Source organism: Hoplias malabaricus, chromosome 6 (assembly GCF_029633855.1).
Source record: "Hoplias malabaricus isolate fHopMal1 chromosome 6, fHopMal1.hap1, whole genome shotgun sequence".
NCBI lineage: Eukaryota > Metazoa > Chordata > Actinopteri > Characiformes > Erythrinidae > Hoplias > Hoplias malabaricus.
This window is the reverse complement of record NC_089805.1, coordinates 3,034,401-3,043,424: the sequence shown is the minus strand read 5'-3', so window position 1 is coordinate 3,043,424 and position 9,024 is coordinate 3,034,401. Positions and strand designations below refer to the sequence as shown.

The 9,024-nt window shown below is 42.4% G+C and overlaps 2 protein-coding genes across 2 annotated transcripts; both read left to right on the top strand.

Moving 5' to 3' along the window:
* The first annotated feature begins 215 nt into the window (after window positions 1-215).
* Window positions 216-2,139, top strand: LOC136699245 (zona pellucida sperm-binding protein 3-like). Its single transcript, XM_066673798.1, has 8 exons — window positions 216-771; window positions 860-978; window positions 1,062-1,165; window positions 1,238-1,415; window positions 1,499-1,613; window positions 1,679-1,764; window positions 1,854-1,939; window positions 2,020-2,139. Exons 1-8 carry the CDS (start codon window positions 256-258, stop codon window positions 2,103-2,105), a joined length of 1,290 nt encoding a protein of 429 aa, XP_066529895.1. The 5' UTR covers window positions 216-255; the 3' UTR covers window positions 2,106-2,139.
* A 2,907-nt stretch (window positions 2,140-5,046) lies between these two features.
* Window positions 5,047-7,601, top strand: LOC136699239 (zona pellucida sperm-binding protein 3-like). The gene is made up of 9 exons (XM_066673790.1): window positions 5,047-5,582; window positions 5,662-5,780; window positions 5,870-5,973; window positions 6,046-6,223; window positions 6,308-6,422; window positions 6,489-6,574; window positions 6,671-6,756; window positions 6,841-6,915; window positions 7,082-7,601. The coding sequence occupies exons 1-9, from the start codon at window positions 5,067-5,069 to the stop codon at window positions 7,096-7,098; spliced, it is 1,296 nt and encodes a 431-aa protein (XP_066529887.1). The 5' UTR covers window positions 5,047-5,066; the 3' UTR covers window positions 7,099-7,601.
* The last annotated feature ends 1,423 nt before the right edge of the window (window positions 7,602-9,024 follow it).

The window sequence follows — 9,024 nt, the reverse complement described above, 5'->3', positions numbered from 1 at the left end:
TATTCCATTAATAAAAAAAAACTCTAGGAAAATATATTTTGAATGAATACACTCAAAAATTCAAGTTAAAATTAAAAATCATTTAAAAATAAGCAAATAAAAGAAAACAGGCTTAAAAATCCACTGACTCCACCTCTGACACCTGTGACCTATTCATTTGTCTTAAGTGGGGGGTGGAGCCATCTTCTGCTCAATAAAAGCCATTGCAACTGGCTATGAGGTATACTCAGAAAGGTTTACTCTTTGTTGTTTGATATGGAGTTCAGGCAGTTTGGCTTTGTGGTAATTCTGCTGTTTCTTCTGGACATTTGTACTGCACAGTTAGTTGACTGGGCAAAAGCAATGCAAAGTGGGCAGCTAGGTGTTGGTCAGCTTCAGCCAATGATGGGACCAGTAGCACAGTTACCTGCACAGAACCCTGCCTCAGGAGGACTCCTCAGTCTTTTGCAAAACTCACTCAATCTCCAGTCCCAACAGGTGCTGCAGGGTCCAGTGAAGAAACTGACATGGCGTTACCCCCAAGTTCCAGTGACGCCTAAACCGCCAACAGTGCCTTTTCAGATGCGTGCACCTGTCCAAGTTAGCAGTGTTGCAGCTAACTGTGGAGAGAGCACAGTGTATGTAGAGGTCAAGAAAGATTTGTTTGGAAGTGGAGAGCTAATAAATCCCTCTTCTCTCAGTATCGGAGGCTGTGCACCAAGAGGGGAGGATGCTGCTGCTCAGGTTCTCATGTTTGAAGAACAGCTACAGAACTGCAATAGTGTGCTTACTGTGAGTACAAATGTCAATTTCTTCTCTAAACCAAAGGCTTCATCACCTCTCTGATCTGATGCATCTAATTTTCTTTTTTTTTCTTCAGATGACTGAGGCTGAACTAGTCTACACCTTCCACCTGCTCTATGTTCCAGGAACATCTGGTGGGGCACCAATTGTCAGGACACGTGGTCCTGTGATTAGTATTGAATGTCACTATCCAAGGTTTGAACCAGTTTAAATTTCAATAATTTTTTCAATACAAGTACAGCTCATGGTTGCCTCAAGCTTAACTCTCATTGTTACAGGCTGCATAATGTTAGCAGCAATGCCCTATTGCCTGCCTGGATTCCTTATGCTTCTACTGTGATTGCTGAGGAGCAGCTGGTCTTCTCCCTCAGACTCATGACTGGTTAGTATTGTGATCAGATTTGTGCAGCTTAAGGCATTGTAGAATGGCTAAGTCTCTTTGTGGTTCCCTCAGATGACTGGCAGTTTGAGAGACCATCCAACCAGTATTACCTGGGAGACATCATCAATATTGAAGCTTCTGTAATGCAGTACAACCATGTGCCTCTAAGGATGTTTGTGGACAGCTGTGTGGCTACTGCTGTACCTGATATGAATGCCTCTCCCAGATATTCCTTTATTGAGAACTATGGGTAAGCAAGTCATTTCCTGACTCCTTCAGTCTGGCTGAGTATAACTGACTCACCTGATGTGGTGGTCCTGTGTTTGTTCCTAGGTGCCTGGTGGATGCTAAGCTTACAGGGTCCAAGTCCCGCTTTATGCCTCGGGTTCATGGATACAAGCTCCAGTTCCAGCTGGAGGCCTTTGCATTTCTGAACAGTAGTGGACTGGTAGGTATTACTGTGGCACTTTATGCAGTGTTCAGTTCTTGCTCTAATATCTTGATCCTGTGCAGATCTACCTCACTTGCTCTATGAAGGCTATTCCTGCTTCTGCTCCCACTGATGCAGAACACAAAGCTTGTTCCTTCATTGCAAACAGGTCAGTTTCCAGATGTAGTCAAAGTAGAGAATCTAAGCTTCTGCAATAAACCTGGTGACTGACAAAGCCCTGACTGTGCTGTTTCTCAGGTGGACTGCAGTGGATGGGGGTAACCAGGGTTGTGGCTGTTGTGACACAAGCTGTGGCCTCAGTGATGTTGGGGTGTCTGTATCTGGTATGGAGGCTTTGGTAACTTTGTCACGATTGTAACACATTTGACTTGGATTCAACTTTTTATTTACTTTCATATTTCAGGTCCACAGTGGCTGGGCAACATCTCACTTGGCCCTGTCAAGGTCGGACAGAGATTCCCTGTATGGCAGCAAAAAGGTGTTAACTAGACTGAAGAGAAAATAAAACTTGATTTAAACTGAATTTGTCTTTAGTCACTTTGTTCCTTAAAGTAGTTTTGAAAGTTTGTGATCTGCCTTGTTGATGTTCAAAGTATGTACAATCATGAACCCATCTTGTGCAGGGGTACCTGTTTATTCAAAACCTCAGCCTAATGGCATAAGAGGGCTTGAGTCATAAACATTATATGACGTGTAAGCACAGGCTAGCAAGGATGGTAGAAGACTTTAATAAGAATATTGATGCTTTGATATTTGGCTTCTATGACCACCATCCCAGAGAATACAGGATGCATCCACTTCTTGACCTAAGAGAACCCAGTAAGGCCATTATTTTGGACATCGGTCCTAAGATAAGCTGCTTTAACCAAGAGGGGCTATAGGACTCTAAACAACTGGCCTGCATGGTGCCATCAAGTACAAGTCGACTCATATAGCCCACGACTGGTCTTTTATAGGGTGGCACAATGGGTAGCATTCCTGTCACACAGCTCCTGGAATTGTGGGCTCAAAATCCACTTTGAATGAATGTGAGGAGTTTGGTTTGTTCTCCCCATGCCTGCGTAGGTTTACACCCACAGTCCAAAAATAAAAGTTGGCACTTGGATTGGCTACTCAGTGTGTCCATGTATGTTACCCTGTGAAGGCGTTGTGTTCCTCCAGGGTGTGCTCCCATCTTGCACCCAGTGATTCCAGGTAGGCTCTGGACACACCGTGACCCTGAAATGGATTAGCAGAATATGAATGAACAATTGCCTTTTATTAGGCCAAAGACAATTTCAGGTTTTAAACAAGTAGAAAAGTGGCACTTCAGAGTGTAATGCACGCTTGCTTGGTCCAACTTTCACAGCACAAAACATTCAGCCTGAAAGATGCTGCACAACGTTGTATACAGTGACATTTGTGTGGAACGGTGGCTTATGGTTAGCATGTTTGCCTCCCAGCACTGGGATCTGGGGTTCAAGTCCCATTGGGATGGAGTTTCCATGTTCTCTCTGTGTCTGCCTATTGTCAGACTATTGCCTGTGATTTCACACCCTGAGAGTGAAGAAAGTGCTGGGTCTTTTACAGGAAGAACTCGTCAGCAGATACATTTTCTATTTCTAATTTTTGGGGTCAGAAATTAACATTAACAAATCTTCAGTCTTTAAATACACAGCAGTGTAGCACCCAACAGAGCAACTGTACTTATACTGTGCCCTCAAAAACTACATTTGGTCTGCTATTCTGCAAACCAAATAACAAAAAAACAGGGTTTCTCTTTGTCTAGCACATAACACCTCATTCAACTACTGGAGCTTCTCCATTTCAGCTATGCCACATCAGGAAAATGTGCACTCATTTTGAAGTCTTGCCTGCTCTACCTGTCAACAGGGAAACTGTGTTGAGTATTCAGGCAATTACTTGACCATTAGTGCTAATTCATTCTACGAGTTGCAGGTTGATAATTGTATTATTGGTTATTGAGTAAGTTCTTACTATTTGAGCAGTATGTTGATGAGTAATTTTAAATAAAGAATATGAATGTATGATTTAATTAAGGTTTTTGTTTTTTCCCACTAGATAACAGCATCATGTTTTACAGTGAACTGGTGGTTTTATCATCATTGCACAACAAGATAACGTGATTTGACATCTGCGTTTAATTCATCTGTTGCAGTGAACAAAGACACATACACACAGTGAACACATGCACACAGTGTTTAGAGGCAGTGAACACACCCAGGGTAATGGACAGCCATTCTCTGTGCCCATGGAGCATTTTGGGGACTTTAGGCATGGATGTCCCTGTCAGTTGTGGGGATTGAACCTGTGACAACCTGCTTATCAAATCTTTAGGCCAAGGCTGCCCCAACACTTATACTTTGGTGGATTGGTGGCACTACAAGTAGTGTTGCTGCCGCACACCTCCATCATCTTGGGGTGCTGTGTTCAATCTCCACATTGAGTTTCATGTGTTCTCCCCATGTCTATGTGGACATTGTCTACATGCATCGGTTTCCTCCCACAGTCCAATGACAGGTTGCTGTGCTGTGCAAAATGTCCATGTGTGTGAATGACTGGGTGTGTGATACCCTGTGATAAACTGGTCCCTTGTCCAGGGTGTGTTCCTGTCTTGAGCTCAGTAATTCTGGGTAGGTTTGGAAACCACTGCAACCCTAATCAGAAAATAAATACATGAATGAATAAAGTTTTAATTTACCACAGCATTTACAATCACTAAAAAGCATTTTAATATCAATTATTTATCTTTGCATAGATTCAATAATTTTCTCACTATGATCACCTTAATTAAAAAATGTGTTCATTTAATGTTCACATTTAAAAAGCTGAATTTTTCAACAACTTGCTAGAATTATTGCAATATTCACACTAGCAGCTTTTTAAAACGTGTCCAAGTGTTTCCTGTGTCCGAGTGTCTCACATTTCTCATGCCCAAGACCACAATAAATGCACCTTTTTCTAATTAAATCACAATAACACTGCAGTTTTTAAAGAAATATCTGTGAAGGACATTTAGAGAATACACTCAAATTAAATATATCACAAAGATATGATACAGGTTTGAACACTCATGTTGTAGTAAATTTATATTGTGTTAGGGTACAGTTATCTTCTTCTCTGAAATCCTACAATCTGTTTGTTGCACTTCTTCACAACATTAATTTCAGTGTAATTGCTTTCTCTTATTTTACTTTACAACAGTTTAGCCAGCTCTATTGCAGTGATAAAATGTCTTGGAAAATGTTTTGAATGGAAACACTGTATCAAAAAATAATGTCTAATATTAAAGACCCTAAGGGAAAAAGGGGGCAAAATTCTCAACTGAATTCAGCTGTGACACCTGTGAGATTTAAGTGGGGGTGGAGCCACAATCATCTATTGCTCTTCAAAAGCCATTGCTGCGTAAAGTGAGGTATTCTCAGTCTGTTTACTGGTGTAGTTGTTGAGATGGTGTTCAGGCAGCTTGGCGTTGGGGTAGTTCTGTTGGTGCTTCTGAGCATTTGTAATGCACAATTAGTTAACAGGACAAAAGCAATGCAAAGTGAGCAGCTGTTTTTTGGTCAGCTTCAGCCAATGATGGGACCAGTAGCACAGCTACCTGCACAGAACCCTGCCTCAGAAGGACTCCTCAGTCTTTTGCAAAACTCACTCAATCTCCAGTCCCAACAGGTGCTGCAGGGTCCAGTGAAGAAACTGACATGGCGTTACCCCCAAGTTCCAGTGACGCCTAAACCGCCAACAGTGCCATTTCAGATGCGTGCACCTGTCCAAGTTAGCAGTGTTGCAGCTAACTGTGGAGAGAGCACAGTGTATGTGGAAGTCAAGAAGGATTTGTTTGGCAGTGGAGAGCTAATAAACCCCTCTTCTCTCAGTATTGGAGGCTGTGCACCAATAGGGGAGGACACTGCTGCTCAGGTTCTCATCTTTGAAGAACAACTTCAGAACTGTAATAGTGTGCTGACTGTGAGTACTTAAGATGAATTTTCTTTTCACTTGGCATAGTTAATTTTATCTAGAATTTAATTCACATTTCTTTTTTCAGATGACTGAGGCTGAACTAGTCTACACCTTCCAACTGCTCTATGTTCCTGTAACTTCTGGTGGTGCACCAGTTGTCAGGACAGGTGGAGCTGAAATTGGAATTGAGTGCCATTATCCCAGGTATGAACCAATCTAAATTGATTCATTTCATGCATGGGGCTAACCTGTGTGGCTGCCTTGCAAGCTTATGAGCCTTCCTTATGTTACAGGTTTCATAACGTGAGCAGCAATGCCCTCTTGCCTGCCTGGATTCCTTATGCTTCTACTGTGATTGCTGAGGAGCAGCTGGTCTTCTCCCTCAGACTCGTGACTGGTTAGTATTGTGATCAGATTTGAGCAGCTTAAGGCATTGTAGAATGGCTAAGTCTCTTTGTGGTTCCCTCAGATGACTGGCAGTTTGAGAGACCATCCAACCAGTATTACCTGGGAGACATCATCAATATTGAAGCTTCTGTAATGCAGTACAACCATGTGCCTCTAAGGATCTTTGTGGACAGCTGTGTGGCTACTGATGTACCTGAGATGAATGCCTCTCCCAGATATTCCCTTATTGAGAACTATGGGTAAGCAAGTCATTTCCTGACACTGGCATCACTCTGGCTGAGTATAACTGACTCACCTGATGGTGTTTGTGTATTTGTTCCTAGGTGCCTGGTGGATGCTAAGCTTACAGGGTCCAAGTCCCGCTTTATGCCTCGGGTTTATGGATACAAGCTCCAGTTCCAGCTGGAGGCCTTTGCCTTTATAAACAGCAGTGGACTGGTAGGTAATACTGTACTGATTTCCTGAAGTGGTCAGTCCTTGAGCTAATATCTTGTTTCTGTGTAGATCTACTTAACTTGCTCTGTGAAGGCTACTCCTGCTTCTGCTCCCACTGATGCAGAACACAAAGCTTGTTTGTTCACTGCAAACAGGTCAGTTTCCAGAAGTGCTAAAAGTAAAATGTAGCAATGCTAAGCTTCTACATTCGACTTGGTGACCGACCAAGCCCTGACTGTGCTGTTTCTCAGGTGGACTGCTGTGGATGGGGATAACCAGGTTTGTGGCTGCTGTGACACAAGCTGTGGCCTCAGTGATGTTGGTGTGTCTGGTACTGGTATGTCTGTCTTGTTTGGATATTTCCTTGAGTATTATACTCTGGGTCAGCCTTATTTTTAACATTGCTTTACTTCTGTTTCAGGTCCACAGTGGGTGGGCAATATCTCACTTGGCCCTGTTAGCGTTGGACAGAAACCACCTGTTTGGCAGCGAAAAGGTGTGAACTAGTTTTGACAAAAATCTTGATTAAATAACCTTGTCTTGAGTGAGTCATATTGTACCTTACTGTAGTCAGTTTGCAAGTATATTATGAATGTTAACTCGCAGAATACTTTCTAACAGTGCCCTGAAAATGCATGTGTTGGTGTACATTCTTTATCTAGGCATTGGGCAAGCTTGAGTGCAGTGTGAAAATTTGAGTGGTAAGTCCTTGTGGGTGAAGAGTTTCAGTAAATACGGTAAAGTGCAGTGTACAGAGCTATTTTTTGGGGTTGGTTCATAAACTGGCCTTGGGGAAGATGTATCTGAACTGGTACAAGACCTTTTCAATTCTTCTCACCGCCACCAGAAGGAGCTACAGAAGAGTTATGGTGTGAACTGTGTCCAGAAATCCACTCTCAGCTCCATGGTCTTGACATTAAGGTTATTTTCTTGACACCAATAGGTCAGGTAGCTATCCTTTCAGTAGGCTGCCTAGTTAATCAAGTTTGCAGTTGTCAAGTCATCAGTGAATTTACAACAGAGCACACAGACCTAACGTGCTCTAGTGTTGAGGAGAACGTGATGATGCTACCAATCCCTATAACCTGCTATCGGCCTGTCAGTATGTTCAGGGTCCAGGTACACGGAACTGATTGTATAAGTGATAAAATGTCACTTGAAAAATTAAGTGATTAAATATGTCATTGAATAAATATGCCCTACAACGCGCTCAACTTTTGTTCAGAATCGGCTTCTTTTCAGTGGTAAAGATGCAGCTTTCCTCTCAATCATTCCCGAAGCTTCACAGTTCTTTAAATGGTGTGGACGCTGAACGTCCACGGAGTTCAATAGCGAAGTGCAGCAAAACGAGACGAGTGATTGGATAAATGCTGGGCTTTGTCCCGCCCATCGGACGCTGAGCGTCTCTGGGAGTCTATGGGCCAGTGGGCCGGCCTCGGTTGGCCCGGAAGCTCAGCTTCTGCATGATGATTGGATGAGCTGGCTGAGGCTGAATCCCTTTTTGATTGACAGCGAAATGAGCGAATCAGCGATCTTTGGTGTAAAGACCCGTGGGAGCACAGGCAGACACACTTCACATGGGCCAAGGCCATTTAAGCAGCCTAGGCCATTGAGAGGACACTAGTCAAGTCCCTGGAAAAGACGCCTTGTTGGTACGACAGGGTCATAGATCATTTTCTTAAAAAGGAACGGAGGGTAGGATTTACGTATAAATAAACCGACACATTTTATGATGTAGAGCTTCTCCTACTTGAAAGACCAGCATCTGCCACTGATATATATATATATTGAATGAACTCTTATATACAGTACCAGTCAAATATTTGGACACTCACACTCAGGGAGGGTCTCATTTCTTTGTGGAACTGGGCTATTCACTGTATAGAACTGTGTACCAGCCCCGACCTCTGCACAACCCAAGTTATAGTCTCAAACACATTAAGAAGGCAAGCAGTTCTACAAATTAATTGAGAAAGCCACAGCTGTTCACTGAAAATCATTCATGAAGCTTACTGAGAGAACGCAGAGAGTGCAAAGCTGTCACCAAAGCAAAAGGTGGCTACTTTGAAGAATCTAAAGTATAAAACATATTCTTGTTTGTTGTTTATTACATAATTTCATGTGTTTCTTCATAGTTTAATGTCTTACACATTCATTTACGATGTAAAATAAAATAATAAAAAACAGGAAAAACATTGAGAGTTTTGTCTGGTTCTGTTTGTAGAATAAACATTGGTATACATATTTATATATATGTCAATGTACATTCCATATATATCAAAGTTCATCAAATATTTCCTGTTCTGCTTGCCATAGTAGGGATATGGGGCCCATTGTCTTTTTTGTTTAGAGTTATAATGCCCTCACTTAGACGTACACAGAGCAGACTACCTCCCTCTTTCTACACTCACTGTCCATTCCCTTTGTTGCCCTGACAATCCAGATGCACTGTTTGCTTTTACACTTACAGTCTGTACTCCATCTCTTGCTGTGAATACTGTAACTCAATCTTGCCCTGTTTTTCAATGGTCAGGAACTCCACAGAACCACAACAGGGCAGGTGTGAATTAAGTAGTGGATCAATCTCAGCTTTGCATTGACACTG

What these genes read in the sequence shown, in the direction of transcription:
- LOC136699245 (XM_066673798.1), top strand. Translation starts at nt 256, where the DNA reads ATGGAGTTCAGGCAGTTTGGCTTTGTGGTAATTCTGCTGTTTCTTCTG. An exon ending in TCCTTTATTGAGAACTATGG is followed by an intron (nt 1,416 to 1,498) that starts GTAAGCAAGTCA and finishes GTTTGTTCCTAG; the next exon opens with GTGCCTGGTGGATGCTAAGC. An exon ending in TTCTGAACAGTAGTGGACTG is followed by an intron (nt 1,614 to 1,678) that starts GTAGGTATTACT and finishes GATCCTGTGCAG; the next exon opens with ATCTACCTCACTTGCTCTAT.
- LOC136699239 (XM_066673790.1), top strand. Translation starts at nt 5,067, where the DNA reads ATGGTGTTCAGGCAGCTTGGCGTTGGGGTAGTTCTGTTGGTGCTTCTG. An exon ending in ATTGAGTGCCATTATCCCAG is followed by an intron (nt 5,781 to 5,869) that starts GTATGAACCAAT and finishes CTTATGTTACAG; the next exon opens with GTTTCATAACGTGAGCAGCA. An exon ending in TCCCTTATTGAGAACTATGG is followed by an intron (nt 6,224 to 6,307) that starts GTAAGCAAGTCA and finishes ATTTGTTCCTAG; the next exon opens with GTGCCTGGTGGATGCTAAGC.